The sequence below is a fragment of the Anolis carolinensis genome, chromosome 3 (genome assembly GCF_035594765.1).
Source record: "Anolis carolinensis isolate JA03-04 chromosome 3, rAnoCar3.1.pri, whole genome shotgun sequence".
NCBI lineage: Eukaryota > Metazoa > Chordata > Lepidosauria > Squamata > Dactyloidae > Anolis > Anolis carolinensis.
In genome coordinates, this window is record NC_085843.1 from 53541603 (window position 1) to 53562303 (window position 20701).

Genomic DNA, 20701 nt, shown 5'->3' on the forward strand with positions numbered 1-20701 from the left:
GTGACTGCTTTGAACCTGAATTTCACATTACAACATTTGATTGCAGGCTCTGTTTATTCATATTATTATTATTATTATTATTATTATTATTATTATTATTATTATTATTATTATTATACCCCGTCTCCATCTCCCCAAAGGGACTTGGGGCAGCTTAGATGGGGCAAAAGCCCAGGCAAATACAATAAGAAATATAAAACACATCAAATAACAAAAATCACACTTGAATGAGAATAAGCATTAACATAAAATAATAAGAATAAAATAAAATAGCAAAAACATTGGTAAAAAACAAATTAAAATACAGCAATAGAATAATAAAAACGAGCTGGGCAAAGTGCACTAAGTGAGTTTTATAAACAAGAGGTAGTTGATAAAGTGCTACAAAATCATGGGAGATTTGGAGTGGGGTGGATCTTGTGGTTATATCAGAAAATTAACAAAGCAAAAGTGCAACCAATCAGAAAGTGGACACCAAAACAAAAGTTTATCATGCAGATGGGCAGTTCTTATCCAAAGGCCTGTGTGAAGAGCCAGGTTTTAAGGCTCCTCCTAAACGCAGCCAAGGTGGTAGCTTGCCTAATTTCCCTGGGGAGCGAGTTCCAGAGCCGAGTGGCCACCACGGAAAAAGCCCTCTCCCTCGTCTCCACCAACCATGCTTGCGACAGAGGTGGGAGCGAGAGGAGGGCCTCTCCCGACAAACAGAGAGATTGTGCAGGTTCGTAGGGGGAAATGCAGTCACGAAGGTAGGTGGGTCCCAAACCATTCAGGCTTTGTAGGTGATCACCTGCCCCTTGAATTGAGTCCGGAAGATGAACGGCAGCCAATGGAGCTCCTTAAACAGGGGGGGTAGACTGCTCCCTCTAATTCGCTCCAGTTAGAAACCTGGCTGCCGAGCATTGGACTAATTGGAGTTTCCGGGCCGTCTTCAAGGGCAGCCCCACATAGAGCACATTGCAATAATCTAGCCTAGAGGTAACTAAGGCATGGACCACCATGGCCAGAACAACATGGTTTTATTGCCAATCCATTTCAAGTATTATTTGGTTTTTTATATACAGTAGAGTCTCACTTATCCAACATAAACGGGCCGGCAGAACGTTGGATAAGCGAATATGTTAGATAATCTTCAACATCTACGTTAGATCCCTGGCTAGTTGGCTCGGAGTTTTGGCCTAGACTGCTATCAATATGCGGACGACACCCAACTCCTTCTGCGCTTGGAGCCTGGAGCAACGTCAATACCAGACAATTTCACCTTATGTCTGGAGGCTCTGTCGAACTGGCTATGTGCTAACAGACTGAAGGTGAACCCGGCGAAGACTGAGATTCTCTAGCATGGCTGCTCGATTGGTCTGACCCATTTGCTACCCACCTTCGATGGTGCTGCCCTATCTCCTTCGCCTACTGTTAAGAGCTTGGGTGTCGTTTTGGATTCGCAGCTGACAATGGAAGCTCACGTCGCTGATGCCAGCAAACGGGCCTTTTTCCATCTACGACAAGCGAGGCAATTGGCACCCTATCTATCTGATGAGGCTCTGGCAACAGTTATCCATGCCACGGTCACGTCTAGGGTGGACTATTGCAACGCCCTGTATGTTGGTCTTCCGATGTCTATGACCTGAAAGTTCCATATTGTTCAGAATGCGGCAGCCAGGCTACTCACAAGAACACCCATGAAATGCCATATAACACCAGTGCTGCAACATTTGCATTGGCTTCCAACTGATTACCGTGGTCTATATAAGATGCTAGTTCTGACCTTTAAAATTCTTTACGGCCAGGGCCCATCGTACCTTAGGGACCGTCTCTCCTTCTCCCATCATCGGAGGTCGCAACGATCATCCCAACGCGACTTACTTTATATACCGGGTCCTAGAGAAGTGCACTTGGAAAGGACCAGACACAGAGCTTTTTCTATTTCTGCCCCTGCCTTATGGAATGCCTTGCCGCCCTATATGAGAGCCATGCGTGAGTTAGGGCCTTTTACCCTAGCACTTAAGACCTGGCTTTTTACTCAAGCTTTTGATCTATGTTAATTTTATCAATATTTGTATGTATGTATTTTTATCCTTTACAATTTAGCTTGTAAATCGCCTAGAGCATCTTGGATGGAGGGCAATTAATAAATAATTAAATGATGATGATGATGATGATGATGATGATAAGGAGGGATTAAGGAAAAGGCTATAACACATCAAATTAGGTTACGATTTTACAAATTAAGCACCAAAACATCATGTTATACAACAAATTTGACAGAAAAAGTAGTTCAATACGCAGTAATGCTATGTAGTAATTACTGTATTTATGAATTTAGCACCAAAATATCACGATGTATTGAAAACATTGACTACAAAAATGCGTTGGATAATCCAGAACATTGGATAAGCGAGTGTTGGATAAGTGAGACTCTACTGTACATCATACATTCTCTGTTGATTATTTTCCTTTGCTCATACTCCTTGATTTTTCTGATTCTCGTGCTTAATGTCTTTCCTTACAACTACTGAACTCATTTCAATCTGGAAAATATATACAAGACTAGCCATGTTGGTCATACTGCAAAACTTAACAACATCCAAAATCCATAAAACAGTGATACCTTTATTGAGCCAATCAAAACAGCACAAAAATATAATGAAAACTTTCAAAGTTTCACTGAATCTTTCATTGGGCTAAGGTGTTAAAATCAAACAGGAAAAAATGGGGAAAAAACCACAGAATTACAGGCCTACTTTTCATCAAGATGAGAGAAGAAGTGAAATCATGCCTGACCCAAAATCAGATGAAAGACCTTCTTTCCATCCCAACTGCCACTGCTCTGGCCTTGGAGAGAGAGAGAAATGACAGCATCTCCTGGATTTAATCCCCTCACCCACTGATATCCAATTCCCTGTGTGCCATATCTTTAGATTGTAAACCTTAGGGCAGAAAACTGTATTTTGTTTATTTGTTTTCTTGTAAAGCACCACATATAGAATTACACTACTACATAAACAAGTGATGGTGATGGTAGTTCTGTTTTGTTGTTGTCAGTTAAGATGTTCTGGAGGGATATCAATGAAAGCAAAGGTTATGCCCCTCTTTGGCCATGTGAGTAAAATCTAGGCAATGGACTAAGGACCTTTTCACACTTACCTCCCTGTTGCTCCATTTTGCTCCACGCCTTCCTTCTTTCCCCCATCACAAGGAGGGAACAGAACAAGGTGCATTGGTGCCCTGTCCTTGTCCCCATCAGATGGGGAAAGGGGCATAAAAATGCTAGTACTGTAGCTCCATTGGAGCTACCCAAAACACAACGTGCCTTGCGTTAGTGATGAGGAAGTGTCATAAGACACTTCCTCACCACTTCGAGGATCAATGGGGTGGGCCAAGTCAGCATCATCTGTTGGCGCTTGGCCGTCCCCATCCCAAAAAAGAAGAAAGGGGCCAAAAGCCCCAAGTGTTCTAAGATCCTTAGGCTGAATCTACACTGCCCTGTATCCCAGATTATCTTGAAAGGTAGACTCATATAATCCAGTTCAAAGCTGATAGTCTGGGATCTGATCCTGGGATGTAGAGCAGTATATCCAGAATGAGATTTAACTCCTAAGCTTTCTACTTCCCATAAAGTTACAACTTTTCCACAGGGACCAGATTTGGTGTGTTTTACCTGTATAACACTTGATGCAACATTACAGAAGTTTCTGGAAAATTTCAATTTCTAGGAAATAGGCAGGTAGCCACACCCAGAGAACAACAGCCTGAATCTCAGAGGAAGTTACATTTTCTATTGTCTAGACCAGGGGTCCCCAAACTTTTTAAGCAGGGGGCCAGTTCACAATCCTTTGGACCATTGGAGGGCCGGACTATAGATGGCCACCGAGCAATAATAATTAATAATAATAATAATAATAATAATAATAATAATAATAATAAAAACTCAGCCGCTATCAGGACCTCAAGATTGAACTTCAAAAACTCTGGCAGAAACCAGTACAGGTGGTCCCGGTGGTGATGGGCACACTGGGTGCTGTGCCAAAAGATCTCAGCCGGCATTTGGAAACTATAATAGACATTGACAAAATCACCATCTGCCAACTGCAAAAGGCCACCCTGCTGGGATCTGCACACATCATCAGAAAATACATCACACAGTCCTAGACACTTGGGAAGTGTTCGACTTGTGGTTTTGCGAAACGAAATCCAGCATATCTATCTTGTTTGCTGTGCCATACAACGTCGTTGTGTTGATAATAATAATAATAATAATAATAATAATAATAATAATAATAATAATAATAGGGTTGGAAGAGACCCCTTGGGCCATTGAGTCCAATCCCCTTCTGCCTTTGTGCACCGAAAGCACAAGCAAAGCACCCCTGACAGATGGCCACCTTGCCTCAATGATAATAATAATAATAATCATAATAATAATAATAAAATTACGATCTGCCAACTGCAAAAGGCCACCCTACTGGGATCTGCACGCATCATCCAAAAATACATCACATAGTCCTAGACGCTTGGGAAGTGTTCGACTTGTGATTTTGTGATATGAAATCCAGCATGTCTATAATAATAATAATAATAAAACTTTATTTATACCCCGCCACCATCTCCCCAATGGGGACTCGGGGCGGCTTACATGGGGCCATGCCCGGGAAAAATACAATATAACAAAATATAAAAACAACATATCATAATACAATTACAACAATACAATAAAGGATCATATACAGTACAACACAAAATCCAAAAAGCAATATAACAGGGCAGGCCGCACGAATACTCAGTTAAAACTCGGGGTGAGAAAAGGATAAGAATAAAGGATAAGAATAAAACCACAGGGAACTAGGGAAAAGATAGGAGACAGTCTAGAGCAGGGGTCCCCAAACTTTTTAAGCCGAGGGCCGGTCCACAATCCTTCAGACTGTTGAGGGGCCGGATTATCATTTGAAAAAATACAAACAAATTCCTATGCACACTGCACATGTCTTATTCGTAGTGCAAAAACAACAACAAAAACAACAACAACAGCAAGAACAATGAAAGAACAATACAATATTTAAAAATAAAAACAATTTTAACCAACATACATTTATCAGGATTTCAATGGGAAGTGTGGTCCAATGAGATAGTCAAGTTAATTAGCGTTGTTGTTGTTGTTGTGTGCCTTCAAGTCATTTCAGACTTTGGGTGAGCCTAAGTCTAAAATTTATTTATTATTTATTTACTGCATTTATTTACTACATTTGCATCACACCTTTCTCACCCCAAAGGGGACTCAGAGTGGCTTACAAATTATATGTACATACAATATATTATATTATTAGCATAGCACAATATTAGCATTATATATTACTTTATTGAACTATACCACTATACTATAATATTATTAGTAATATAGAATATATAATTAATATTATTATATGGTATTATTATTAGTGTTATATTGTATTACATTATAATATTATTATCAATATTATACGTATATACAATATATTATATTATAAAACTGAGGGTGGGGGGCAGGTAAATGACCTCGGAGGGCCGCATCCGGCCCCCGGGCCTTAGTTTGGGGACCCCTGGTCTAGACTTTATGACTTTTATGTCTTCCAATGCCCACGTGGCCAAAGAGGGAAGTGACTTCTGCTTGCCTTGATATCACTGTAGAAGACTATCTTAATAACGACATTTTGACAAAATGTGAATTGTGAATGTGAAAAATAATATTAGACTGTGACTCTAATATCATCATTTTTTTCTTCTCCTCCTGTTTGGTTTTGAATTCCTTTGATTTATGAATAAGCCAATGAAGCTCCTAAAGGTTGCATTATGTATTTTGGACTTTTTTGGTTGACCAAACAAAGGCCTCATTTCAATATAATTTTTATCAGTCATTGACAAACAGTATGAACTATCAGTTACCAAATTTTCAATGGACATTTGTTCATAGGCCTGGACTATCCCTTCCACTTTTTTCTCAACTGCCATTTTTTCCTGTTTTCTCCATGGAAATAATTAACTTTTACAAACACATGCTCCTAACTAAACTTCAACCACCATTTCTTAACTATTTCAATCGTTTAAAATTATCTGTTTTAAAAAAGTTCTTTTTTATCATTTTGTTAAATGTCATTTACCTTCAAGTCATCTGTGATTTATGGAGACCCTATTACAGACTTTCCTTAGCAAAATTTATTCGCAGGTTTGCCATTGCCTTTCTTTACAGCTGAGTGATTTGCCCACAGCCCCCCAATGGGTTTACATGGCACAGTGGGGGGTTGACTTGAATTACTGTACCATGTTGGCTTTCCAGTTTACTCAACTATATATAAATAATAGGATATCCTTGGACTATAGTGTTTCTCTGAAATACACTTTACATTATTTAAATGTATTGGATCTGGTCCCATAACCAGTATAAATCTTTCTATTAGTTCGAGAAACTGATAAAATAATCATTATTAGGGCCCTTCCACACAGCCATATAACCCAGAAAATCAAGGCAGAAAATCCCACAGTATCTGCTTCAAACTGGGTTATCTGAGTCCACAATGCCATATATTCCAGTTCAAAGCAGAAAATGTGGGGTTTTATTCAGCTATGTGGAAAGGGCCTTAGTCATAAAGCAAATGGGAGGAGTGATTTATCTGCATATTACTTCATGAAAATGAATATATTGCTGAGTTCCTGTAATAAGAGGTAGATTTGCCATGATCCATTTTAATCAAATAGAGGTTTTAAAGTAGGGACTCGTATCTAAATGTTTTGAGTTGTAGATCTGATTTTTTCTGCTTGCCTGCAAGGTGTAAAAGAAAACTAGCATGACTACTAAACACTAGAAGTGTATTGTAGACTTTTCTTCAAGTTTTGATAATAAATGTGGGAGTTGTCATTCACCTACAATGTAAGGCTTTCTAGGATGTAAGCGAATGTTTTCATTACATTTTTCATTACATTACATTTTACCTTTAAGGGGAAAGGGCATTTCAGCCATGGTATCTTCTATTGCAAACACACATGAATTTCAACAAAGTCTGATTGCTTTCTTGTTCTTACCATAATCTTAACACTTGTTGAACAGGCAAAATTTAATTGGGTTTCAGGGAATGTAGTCCTATAATATTCTTTTTGCTGTTGGTTTCCTTTGCATATTCCAATTTTATGTATATAAATATTTTATACCTTCCTTGTTCAGTTTACATGTTGATTCCTATTGAAAAATCTAATAATATACTCCAGGCTTCATTAAAAAATAAATAGCAACTTGAAGACACCCTACAGTATAGGTTTTTTTTTAAAAAAAATAGTCTACCCTATTTTGAATTATGAGCATCACTGATCATTTAATTCTTCCCTCACCAGTGCTTCATTTCCCCTGCAGACTACAACTTAACCATACAGCAATTGTTACATCCATTTTCTGCTGCTGAGATAGTAGTGGTGATGCACTGTTTCTCCTGATCAGTGTTAAAAAGCTTGCTGTGTCATAAATCACTTCAGTTCAGCTGCATTAGATTAGACTTAGCTAGGGCAAAGGATTTATGTTTATATTTATATGTTTTACAACATAGTGCTTTATTTCAAAAATAAACTATCCAAACCTTCAGTCCTTTGTTTTTCTCCCCCACTCCTTGCTGCATATGTTTTAAGTCAAATGTATTTTTACCAAGATAATATGATTAACAGGATAAGAAGGGCTTCTGTTAGCTTGATGGACACATTTTTGAAAACAAACAACCACATTCCATATTCTTATGGTGCCCGAAGGGTGCCAAGGTATAGGTTATATGGATGCTTATGGACATTTCTGTTCTTATTTGAATTATAGACATGAAATTCAGCAAGGTGGGAAGATATGAAAATCCAGGGAGACAGAGATGGTGGTTGAATAATGAACTTGAAATATGCTTCTTGTTCTATATAAAGCATATGAACTGGTTGCTCCATAAATTATTTTTTTCAAACCCTACAAAAGTAGGTATATATATTCTGGTCACAATCAAACACGTCTCCTATTAGTTCTAACGTAGTGAACACTGAGGCTTAACTGTTTTGCACTCAAGTCACTGGGTACCAAAGAGTGTCTGAAACAACATTCTGAATAATTCTATTTTTAAAAAATCATGACCTTCCTTGGCCTTGAGTTGTTGCCCTAGCAAGATGAGCACTTTGACTAATTTCATCAGCAGTTACATGCAAAATGAAATAGGCATGATTATGATGAACTCCTAGAGGACTGGCAGCACATGACCTCATTGCACTGCTTACTAAAAAGCTGTAACTTTCATAAGCAATTAGGGAACAGTAATTAACAAATAAAGAGGCCTGTTATAATCACTGTCAGTTTCCAACCCTCTTATTTGTGTACTGTGTCTTTTGACTTTGTTCTGTACTTTACATGTCATACCTTGAAGATCTGTGATTTCATCAGGATGGGTAGCCGTCAGTCTGGCAATACAGATTGCAGCTATTCTGTATTATCCTTGAGTTTATAGTTCTTATGACGACTTCTTCACATGGTGGCCAACCCTTTGTACTTAGCTAGGACAGTTCTTAGATGGCTCTACAGGGCCTGTACTCTTGAGTTTTACCAGCTTGATCGTCCCTACCAAAATGTTGTTCTTGGTTGACATAGCTTTAAAAATCCCACGATTACTTCCACATTATGATGAGATAGCTGAGCAGGACTTTGTGGAGGTTGACATGTCACATTATGACATGATACATTATGTATCTGTATACCCTAGTACTGAAGTCCTATGAGATATGAGAAGCAGTTCCTAAATACATAGATACTTGGCAAACAAGTATATTTTTTCTCCCAAACTTTATTTTGTGAGATATGCTTTAACAAAATACATACATACATACATACATACATACATTGATATAGAGATAGCTTTCCAAATCAGTGAGACTATAAAACCCTTTGTCCGGTTTGTAAAACTAAACATGAAGAGTTAATTTTCTTTTTCTTTTTACCCACAGGTCTACCCACGGATAGCGCCGGCATTTTGGCACTACCTGCGGGTAGAAGTGAGTAGTGGACATTTGAATACTCCCACATCTACATGTTAAATTTTCTTAGTAGTTATTAAAATCCTAATTTGTTCATTTTTCAAAGTATGAAGCTGCCATTTTAGCTGCCATTTCCTTTGGATGTAGTCTTTTTCTAATTTCATATAATTTTGGCTCCCATGTAATTACTAACCCAATTCACAAGGACACAGTTCTCACTTTATAAATGATAACACAACATTTAAGATATATCTAAGGCTAGGTTGTGTTATACGTCTTGGTGACAGCTTTCGCCCCCTTTAATGAACACTCTTTGACATTCATAAGAAATTTAGTTCTGAAAGATTATTATTATGCAGCTTTCACAACTCAGCTTGACATCATTTCCCCCTTTCCCCCTTTTTTGTCTCTCAGGAGCATGAGCAGCTGAGCTATTCCTCCACAAGGTCGAAGGCTCCCAGTGTTATCGTCACAGGCCTCAAGCCAGCCACCAAGTACATATTTCATATCAGAGTCAGGACCGCAACAGGATACAGCGGCTATAGCCAGAAGTTTGAATTTGAAACTGGAGATGAAAGTAAGTCTTAACTAAAGGCATAGAAAGGTAGCATTCTAAGCAGCTAGACATTGGAAGTAATAGGTGTAATTAACTCCACTATTGACACAAAATTTACATGGAATTTTAAAATGCACTTTAAAGGTGTGTTGGTTCAGAACAATCTGACTTCTCAATATCCTAAACTGTTCCTGGACTTTTCTTCTGCTGTTATTTTTGATATCCCTCAGTCTCGCCACTTTCCCAGACATTCCGAACTAGCTCATGATGTGCTCCAAAAAATCTAAACTTTTATCCTGTTAGATAAGAATGTACATTGAGTTGCTTGCCCTGAAAGGGATCGTGCTTTTGGGATTTTTCAAATCACCTGTTTCCAAATATCCAAGCTTCTTGTGAGCTCTGAAGGACACACATAAACTGACACTGTCATGCTGCCCCTTGTGCCTCTTTCACTGTGAACTAGTAACTTATATTGCCTAAGTCATGTGAAGATAGCTCGCTTGCTACCATCTCTCTCTACTGCAAAGTTATCACAAGTCCAGAGTGCCTGATGATAAATGAATGTTGTGCTCACCTTGACTCTGCTGGAACTAGGCCTTTATTTTGTATTAAGGATCAACAGATGACAGATTGGTGCCAAGGGCTGCATGTTCTCTGAGCAAACAGAACTTGTGAGCATTTTCTTAAAGCCACTCTGATATTAAGGGAGCTATATTAGTTCAGTTTAGATCAGTTCAGATAATTCAACAAAACAGAATTACATTGTTTTAGAATTTTCTGTGTCCAAATCTACAAGCCACTCAAAAGAAACTTCAAAGATGTTAGGGTCCAAATCTGCAAACTTCTGGTTCAATGCAATTCAATAGCAAAATGCAGTTAATCAGACCTTGCCTTAAAACTATAGTGCTGGATAATACCAAATGAGACTGTTTGATCAACACTACCTCAAAAATATATTCTTGAAAAAATATTTCAGCCGGACAATAGTTCACGTATAAAATTGAGACCAAAACAGTGGTTAGGACTAGGCAACATCTTAATTGCTGTATCTAACAATGCTTCTTCCTCAAGAAGGACTCCACTGTCAAATCAAATTACTCTTCTGAACCAGAACTCTCTAGAGAAGATTTGGAGAAGCTCTGGAATCTGCACAAGAAGATAGGAAGGGAATGTCATGTTCTATGGATAAGAGTCTATTTCTTTTATAGTTGATATATATCTAGAACTCCAACATGTAATGTATTTTTAAGAGTCTATATTTTATGGTTAATTATCTCAGAGACAAAGTTTGGAAGTATGCATGTCATGAAGTCATTCTGTATGCCACTTTCATCTAGGAATAAGAACATTTAGAGTTTCTATGGAAATTCCACAACTCACATGGCCTTGTACATGGTGATGGTGTATATGGCAACCTCTGTGGTTAAAGATTTTGTGTATTTGTATGATCATTTTCAAGTCTGTGGGCAAGCAAATATAAACAAGTATAATTAATTTAATTTAGTTCTTCATTAGGAAGAACTTCCTAACTGTAAGAGCTGTTCAGCAGTGAAACTCTCTACCCCGGAATGTGGTGGAGGTTCATTCTTTGGAGGCTTTTAGGCAGAGGCTGGGTGGCCATGTGTCAGGGGTACATTGAAGGTGAATGCAATTTTCCTGCTTCTTGTCAGGGAGTTGGACTGGATGGCCCACGAGATATCTTTCAACTCTATGATTCTATGGTAATGCAAATCACTGTGAAAACCTATTTACAACATTTTCATTGTGATACCTTTTATTTAATTTGCAGTCTTTGGGAGTGAACCATGTCAAAATCAATGGGTTGGGCGTATGTATATGTTAAAAATAGGATTCACTGTTCATGAATGTGCATTTAAAATAAGTAGATTTTTCTTTTTAAAAAGTTGAAGTAGACACTGATACTATTAGGTTGTATTCAAGAACTACCTTTGAATTGTAGTTTTCTGGGCGGGGGGGGGGGGGGGGTTCTTTAAGAATTATATGGGAAATCCAAATGATGAAGTTATCAACAGTTCACATCAAACAAAACTGAGCAATTGGGAAATGTGTTTAAAACTTCTGTGAACTTTAGAAAAGATATGAGATAATTCCAAATTAAGAGGCAATACTAGGAAACCAATGCCATCCAATTAAGGACTGTATTAGGTACTTATGAGTTTTCTGACTGAATGAGGAATTGATGACACATGTATACAAACAATCAAATCATGAATGTGGAATTTAGGTCTGAAGTAGCAATGGAATGCTTTAACTTTCTTTTGGTTATATTAATTAAGCAGTTTTAGTAAAAATCATACAGTAAAACAGATAAAATATAATTGTGTGTCTAAACGTTGGGCTTTGGAATGTTTTTCAATACATATGTCATGTTCTCTTGTGGCTAAAATAAACCCAGGTGTCCTTACAGTTTAAAGATTATTCATATTGGGTTGCAAATTCAAATACAGGATATACAGTATTTGGAGTGGTTACAAGAATATAAGAATTGTTCTGCTTCAAAGGCAAGTTAATCCAGTGCTGACTCTCCAACAACCACTAGTGATAGTACCTCTAAGAATTTGTAAGCCATGTATAGGGAGATATCTTTTATCTTTATAACAATAAGATCTCTGTGTGCAATTACATCACATCTGTCTTATTCTTCAAGACAAATGTACATATCCATATTTCATTATAGTATATTATGTGCTTCTATCAAGTACATACATAGAAGAGTGAGTACGAGGGTGGGAATATTTGATGTATGGGGGAAATGTTTTTTGATAGTCATCCTAAGTATGCTTGTCACAACTGTAACCTTTGCACTGTGTTATATTGCCAAAACCATATTTTGTTATTATGTTAGATGGTTGCTGAAGTTGAAAATATGAATGTCTACAAACTATCATCCATGCTAGATTTGAATACCAGGAAAAGCATAATTCACTTTAGCAAGTGGATTAAAATTCTGCTGAGCATGCATGATCCCATACTCCATAATATCATTCTTTCAGTTGTGGCGGTAGACCAAAAACAAAGGTCTGGATCTAATTGGTTAGTCTCAATTAGAATACCACCATTAAATCAATAGTAGGATTGTGAGGTATCGAATAGACAAATGCCATTGATTCAGTGCCACTATGCCAGTTGATATTAATAACAGCATTTAAACCATAATCTGTATACACAATCTAATCTTATGAACAGTTAGTTATTTGGAAGTATTCATATAATTTTGTGCAAGCATACATACCAATAAACCCCATATAACTTAATGGGATTTACTTCAAGGTAAAAAAGCATCTAAGATTACGTTGTTAGTGACTTGTATCTCCAGCAAATATATCTTTTTATCATTCCTCTGCAAAAGACAGCCAAACGTTTGTGCTGATACTTATTATACAAGTATGCTGATTTATTTTGTGACAAATTATTACTTTAAGTTCTGATTTATAATCGTAATATTTGCACTATTACATGAATCTGTGCAAAAGTAAGGAAAATAAAAGAGAATGTAATATGTTGGAGAGAGGGGCTCTTTATTATTTTCTAAAGGCACTTTGGCCCTTCATGGCTGACTTCTATGACACGTTTTCCTCAGTTGCTGGATGGAATGTAATCTGTGCTGCTTCAATTATTCAGGATGAAATTAGATACATCATTACGAGGAGCAAGCAGAAACTTTTGGAATGGTTATTAATAGTGGTGCATCAAGCAGAAAGAGGACTGTCTGACCCTGCAGGAGTAATAAAGAAAAGTCCATTAATCAAAGGGGATGTAGTTTTTATATAATATGTGACTAGTAGTCAGAAATGTAGTAGTGTATAAAATAATTTCTGGAATTCCCTCTAATCAATAACAGGCTTACTAAGGCTGACTAGGATTTGACTCATAATATAATCACATTGTAACTAAATTATTGTGATTTACACTTTCCAGTGAAATGTCTAGCAAAAATGGCAACATATATGGATTGTAATAGGACAGACAGGCAAATAAAGTGCCAAGTTTCTTTTCCTAGCTAGATCTGAAGCATGTTTCCCTCATTTGTCTCAATATTCCTCTCTGTCTACACTCAATTCCTTAGAAACCGTGCTTCTTCTCCTTGTTTCTTTTCTTACCTTTCCAAATTCCATCTATAGGCTTCGTTTTGTCTCCTAGCTAAAGGGGTCCCCAGACTACAATAATTTAAAAATTAAAAATTAAAGTGGAATCCTAAGGAATCCTCATTGCTGCGTTCTATTTTATTTCAGAATGTGTACACCAACTGCATGTACAGTGTGCTATAGCTTTCATTACCTTTGGTTCATCCCAATCTTTCCCTTTACTAACATAACCAAAATATATGTATGAGTTAATAAAAGACTAGGGAAAATAGCAAGCTTAATGTGATTATATTTATGGCTATATGGGCATCACTTTGAACTAGAGCACTAATATAAGTATATGTTCCATCTGAGGTTTAGATAGAAGAGATAAAAAGCAAAGTGTCCTTCTGGATGTGAATTTCTTGGAATAGCAATACCAATCTGGTGCTTTGAAGTAAAATTGATGATTGTTTACCAAAGTTTTCAGCATATAAAATATATGTGATATTATTCAACTAAATTTCATTTTAAACTTAATATTGACTGTCATTTTAGTCCACTTACACAAGAACTGGTCATTCTATTTTTATTTCTATGTGGTTGTTACAACCTGTTCTGAATCAGCCTTGGTGTGTGACAAAATGTGTTATTTCAGACTGGTTTTGATTGTTTATAAAACTGTCAAGCTCTGATTAGAGAATTGCTGACATCTTTGAAGGCTGACTGATGAGCAAAGGACATGAATTGCAATTTCCCCCCCAGTTAAATGGGTGGGGGTGTTCCAAAAGACATACAATATGCTGTCTAAAGCCAAAGATAGAAGAAAACAGCTGGGATTTAAGATGTTAAAAGCTGAAAGAGAGATGGGCTTGGAAAGAACCCACAAGAAGAAAGGAAACTGAATTTAGGATGGCAGAGGGAAGCAAAACCAAACAGCAGCTGTAATTCTTTTATAAAGTTCCTTCATAAAGGTAGCAACAAATAATTTTAGCAATTTACTTCTCACTACTAAAAAGTTTTTTAAATCATGTGGGGTTTTTAAAGTCTTTTTGCTGTTCGGGACTAACCGTACACAAAATTCATTCATGGTTATTTTATGCATAAAACAGCCTTTGCTCTGCAGGAAATATTTCAATGCAAAGATATTAATCCTTGTTAGAATGTGCTGTTTTTATGTAATTTTAACATGTGCAAATTTTATGCAGAATAAATCAGTGTTTCTGCACAGAAAACAGTATTTTCTATGCGTGCATTTAATATTTCTATATTGAAATATTATTTTCCTCTCAAAAAGTGCTGTTTTCTATGAAAAACAGCCACATGAAAATTTTGCACAGACTAAATCCTTCCCATAAAGATTCTTGGTAATCCTGAATTCTTCTCATCCTCAACACTTGAAAAACATGCTTTGTTTTTTAAACAATTTTTCAAATATTTACAAAGATTATTTTCATCCCTACTTCATTAGTAGTAGCTTTCCAATGAGCTAAAAATTCACAAGTTAAAAGAGAGCTGGGTCCATAGTATCAATTGCTGGATCAGAGGAACTGGTTTTAGAATAATAGTTAGCCCTAGGAGGTTCCCTTCAGTGTAAAGTTCCAGCAGCTAAGGACCATCAAACACATATGTGTGAATTAGGTAGGATGAAGTCTAAGAGTAAAACTGCAATAGGGGAATCCCTTTCTCAAAAGCCATAGCAATTGTTGATGTTTTAGTATATTAGGAATATATTTGTTTTAAAACAGGGAATTTATGTTCTTAAAATGCCTGTGTTTTGTCTTGCATCTTGGCGTAGCTATGTAAAGTGGGATTAAGATTCATATTAAAATGCACTGGTATATTAATTTCAGTTCCCCAGTTGTGAAGAAAAAAACCATTGTATAAAGGTCTATAATCCTAAGATGTGGTTTATTTAACTTGCTATTTTCATTATATTTTATTAGCATTTTAATTTTTACTGGATGTAAATTTAAAAGGTAAAGGTTTCCCCTGACGTTAAGTCCGGTTATGTCTGACTCTGGGGTTGGTTCTCATCTCCATTTCTAAGCTGAAGAGCCGGCGCTGTCGGTAGACACGTCCAAGGTCATGTGGCCGGCATGACTGCATGGAGCGCCGTTACCTTCCCGCTGGAGCGGTACCTATTGATCTACTCATATTTGCATGTTTTCAAACTGCTAGGTTGGCAGGAGCTGGAGCTAACAGTGGGCACTCAAGCCGCTCCCGCTGTAAATAAGTGTTTATTAAATGATTAATACGTGTAAATTATACAACATAAGTTAACAATAAAACACTGCATATGAAGACTACTGATGCAATTGTAATTTCTGCACACTGCAATGTTTTAGTTGCATTTCATAAACAGCCATGTTTATGTTGTTAACTGAAACAGGAGAGAATATGAAGAAACCAGATAAAGCCATATCATTATCAAGGTTTACATGATCCAGTCTCCGCCCCCCCCCCCTTGTTTTTTGTTTTGTTTTGTTTTGATTTTTGGTATGGAATTTGGAGAGCAGAGTGTTGCAGAGTGAACTTCTGGATCAATAAAATAACAGAATGCAAGTTGATCCTTAATTTGGGTGCCAGTAATCACTAAGTAGTCCAAAGGGTTTGGATATCGTTCTGGAGATCAATGGATTCTCTTTTAGATGAAAGGTGATAGTTTCCCCAAATGCAGTTTTTTACCTTTAGCTCCCTGCCAAATTTCTTATCACAGCTGTGTGGTTCCTTCTTAAGGACATAGTAATTCTATTTTTGCTTTCAGTTGTATGACAGAAGGAATGAAGAAGTTTGTGGAAATGTACCTCTTTCTGGAATCTAACCAAACATTTCCAATATATTTTCTGTTTTCTCATAACTTTCTCTCCTTATATCACGTCGACCATTTTCAATTTTTTCTGTGTTAATATTGATATTACATTGATATTACATTGATCCATCATTGTATCAGAAGGAATTGGCAGTTTTAGAAGCTCAACCATATTTCACAAATTCAGTATTATCCTGCTATAACATTAAAAATAGATAATGGGTTAAAACAATTGGTGTGGCTCAATGAAAGAGCCTGAATGACACAGCAAAGTACCCGCAAGTGAGATGTTGGGGACAAAGTATAAGGCAGTAAAACAAGGCATTACGTATAAAAAGAAAGTTGAGCAATTTGACTAGGAGATTGAAAAACAAGAGTATATTTTAGAATTTTAAATGATCAGATTTATTTAGAAATCTGTGTTGAATGCAATTAACTCCCCCATAGCTATTCTAAGGACTGTAGCTTTACTGTTCTGTTATTAGCCATATGATGGAGTATTGAAATATAATGTGGACATTGCTATTCAGATGGTTCTGTTGCCTCAGAAAAAGAGCTGTAAGATCTCACAGTTTTTGAATCAGCAAAAAAGTAGGATAGGGATAATTGAAGATAAAGATCAGCAATGGCATCTTTTGAAGAGAACATGTAGAATATGCAATATGAGAAATGGTTACAGATAATGTGAGACTGGAGATTTGGTGCCAAGATTTTATATATTTTTTTCTATCAAGCATGGCAGTGAACAGAAGGTCTACAGTTTCCATTCAGCTTGTTAATTAACTGGATTCAGCTAAAGACCATACATGTCACAACATACTTTTGTTCCTATTTTCTAGTTGGTCAGGGAACTGAGAACACCAACAGGCACCGTACAGCTCCTCTCACAGAACCAGCACGTTTGCATTAAGTGCCCTTCAAAATGTCATGATTGCATATAACAGATGTTTGGTATAGTGAGGTGCCCTATTTTCCCAGTGATTCCTTCCCTGCCTAGCTTTTGATTAGTACAGTTGCAGCTAAATGACCAATTTTGCCCCTGCAGGTGCTAATCCAATAGGATAAGTGGGATAAGCCTCTCTCTCAGGTTACGGCACATGGACTTGCAGAACTGTACTAGGAAAGTGCTCAGTTCAACCTAACCTGGATTAAGAATGTTCAGTTTTCTCCTAAAATGAATGAGGTTCAAAAAGCCTGGTTTATTTAATTCAATAGAGTTATACTCTATATTCTGTGTACAAGTTTGATGAAGACAAACATTGTACTTAAAATGAACAGCACATTAATGCCTCTTGCACTTGAAAACGATGTAATCTTTCCATCATAAAAATACTTCATATGTGGGAAGAGTGGCCTGGAATGTAATTGATATGAAGCATTCATTGTTTGCCATCTTCAGACAGTATTTTGATTTCTGAAATGGCCAGCTCACAAATTGTTGTGGTTTTTTTCTTCAAGCTGTCCATTTCAGAAATCCAAATGCTAATGTTGATTATTTCTTACGTCCAGCAGGGTTTTCTATTTCAAATTAAAATTAAAGGACATTACACCAGATCTGGAGCCCCCAGTGGCACAGCAGATTAAACCACTGAGCTGCTGAACTTGCTAGCCGAAAGGTCGGTGGTTCGAATCCAGGGAGCAGGGCGAGCTCCCGCTATTAGCCCCAGTTTCTGCCAACCTAGCAGTTTGAAAACATGCAAATGTGAGTAGATCAATAGGTACCGCTCCAGCGGGAAGGTCATGGCCCTCCATGCACTCAAGCCAGCCACATGACTTGGAGATGTCTACAGACAACGCCGTCTCTTCGGCTTAGAAATGGAGATGAGCACCAACCTCCAGAGTCAGACATGACCAGACTTAATATCAAGGGAAAACCTTTAACTTTACTAAACCAGATCTTAACCACATGGTTGTAATGATAATATTGCTACTTCTATTTTGCTTTTTAATTACACCTTTGCCTTTATCTAAACCAGAGATACACAATCTCAAGGTCCCAATCACTTCTGAGGTGATCACATAACAATGATCAACTGGCCTACAAGCGCAAAACCACTTCTCTCTTAACTTTTGTGATCATGGTTTTCCTGGTGCTAGTAGCAATGGCTAACCAGCAATCTCAGTGGATATTCTGCTTGTGTGTTTATTTGAGGACAGAAGATAGTGTGTATATGTGTGTATTTGTGCATGTATGTAGGTGTCCTCAGGATAGAAAAGGTTGTGCACCCCTGATTGAAGCTGTTGTTGATTCCCGTCCATTAGAGTTCTAGTCCTGCAGTTTCTAGTTCTATGTCTTGCAGCTGTTCTGTTTTATCTGTCCAGCTGTCTTTCTGTCAGTTTCATATCTTTCACGCTGTTGGAGGGCCTGTTGGCTGATAGATGTCAAATAGCAATAACTAAAGCATGCAGCTAACAGACAAAATTGAGCTGGTAATAGGGTGCCAGCTCACAGATGGCTGAATGCTCAAACTGTTAAAGAAAAATCCTTGCACTCTTTAAATTAAGTTCAAGACACACACACACACACACACACACACACACACACATTGAATAGTAAACATGGGCAATATCCAAAGCTTGTAAAAAGGAAAAGGAACTGCTGCCTCCTGGATGCATGTAAGCTGAATAACATGGTAGCTTAGTAATATATATTTTATCACTGTTACAGATGTATTTGATGTCTTTAGATTTTCATTCTGAGCTTTAATGTTAAATGAAGTTCAGTCATCCCACTTCTGATATTAAAAGAGGCCCAAATTTAAAAGTTTGGATCTTATAGTTTATAGACAAATCCTGGATAGTTTGTGATCCTCTATGCTAAACAACAAACACATCAGGTGTGTATTGTGCCTATACGGATCAGGATTTTGGAGATCTAGTAATAGGATTCTAAATTTGGTCGTGGTAGCTTAAAAAAAGAGCTACCACTTTGCTCTCTGTTGCGATACACCATCATTACTCTAGCAGACAAGAGGGTGGTGCTCTGTAAACACCAACCCAGCTGAATACAAGTAACATGGGTGAGGGGTTCCACCTGCTCCTTGAGACTGCTCTGGCCCTTCAATCTAAACCCCCTTTGAACGATCCATACCCGTTTCCTTTTTTTACTGCTTCACGTGAGCCTGTTTCCCACTCTCAGGCAGGGAGTTTAATGGAGTGGTACTATACATGACTGGTTGTCTCTCTCTGGCTGAGTGGGTTGCTATTTATAAAGACCTACAACACAATTGACAGGTAGAGTTCTGCTTGCTTTGTGCTTCCTGAAAGTATTTTTGTATTGTTATGGAAAGCAAGATACTGAGTACAGATAAAACTCTCAGAGTCCCTACAATTTTTCTCAATAAAACCATGAAGAACAAGAATCAATGGGCAAATCTCTAGTTTTTAGAAACAGAAAACACACTTTTTCAGGGGAAATGTTCAATGCCAGTTTTAAACTTTTGTTTGAAGTGTTTGTTCTTAGGTCAACAAATATTATTAATACCTACTTGTATCCACATAGAAAGGAGCACCTGGTGGTGCAGCAGATTAAACTGCTGAGCTACTGAACTTGCTGACCAAAAGGTCGGTAGTTTGAATCCGTGGAGCAGGTGAGCTCCCGCTGCTAGCCCCAGCTTCTGGCAAACTAGCAGTTTGAAAACATGCAAATGTGTTAGATTAATAGGTGCCGCTCTGGCGGGAAGGTAACAATGCTCCATGCAGTCATGCCATCCACATGACCCTGGAGCCGTCTATGGACAACACTGGCTCTTCGGCTTAGAAATGGAGATGAGCACCAACCACCAGAGTTGGACACAACTAGACTTAATGTCAAGGGGAAACCTTTACCTACTATCCATATAGAAGGCAAATAAATTGATGAAATTAAACAAGAACTGTAATAGCAAGTGGAGGTGTGGCTCTTTATTTGTAATTGCTTCAGGGATTCTATTTTCCCACATGAGCATAATAGAACACTAAGAGACCCTTGGAGACTTTCCCCAAAGTCTGCAAACTTCTAAAATAAGGCAGGCCATGACCTCAGACAAGGTCTTTTATTTTTATATTTTGTGTCTGAGTTATGGATTGCTGTCTCCAGGGATGTTGACCTAGCTGATTCTACTGTCCTTTCACAGAATAGGAGCAACCTTTTGTTTGTTCATATTTGTAGTGTAATAAACGGGGGGTTTTAAATCTAGAGTTAGGGATTGGTCAAAAATTTCTACATAAATAGGACTGAAAGAATGCAATGTTTTAAAA

At 37.5% G+C, this 20701-nt stretch overlaps 1 protein-coding gene across 10 annotated transcripts in view; it reads left to right on the plus strand.

The window, feature by feature from the left end:
• The window catches only part of epha6 (EPH receptor A6), a 579601-nt gene that overhangs the window by 398008 nt on the left and 160892 nt on the right, over nucleotides 1-20701 (plus strand). For 4 of the 10 annotated variants that reach the window (XM_062974910.1, XM_062974912.1, XM_062974913.1 and 1 more), the window contains 2 exons: nucleotides 8980-9027; nucleotides 9424-9586. The exons of 2 other annotated variants lie outside the window; for them this stretch is intronic. In XM_062974910.1, the coding sequence (XP_062830980.1) occupies nucleotides 8980-9027; nucleotides 9424-9586 (211 nt within the window). Of the gene's footprint in view, nucleotides 1-8979; nucleotides 9028-9423; nucleotides 9587-20701 lie in introns of those variants that run through there. 4 more of the 10 variants (XM_062974911.1, XM_062974919.1, XM_062974916.1 and 1 more) reach the window with 2 other exon arrangements.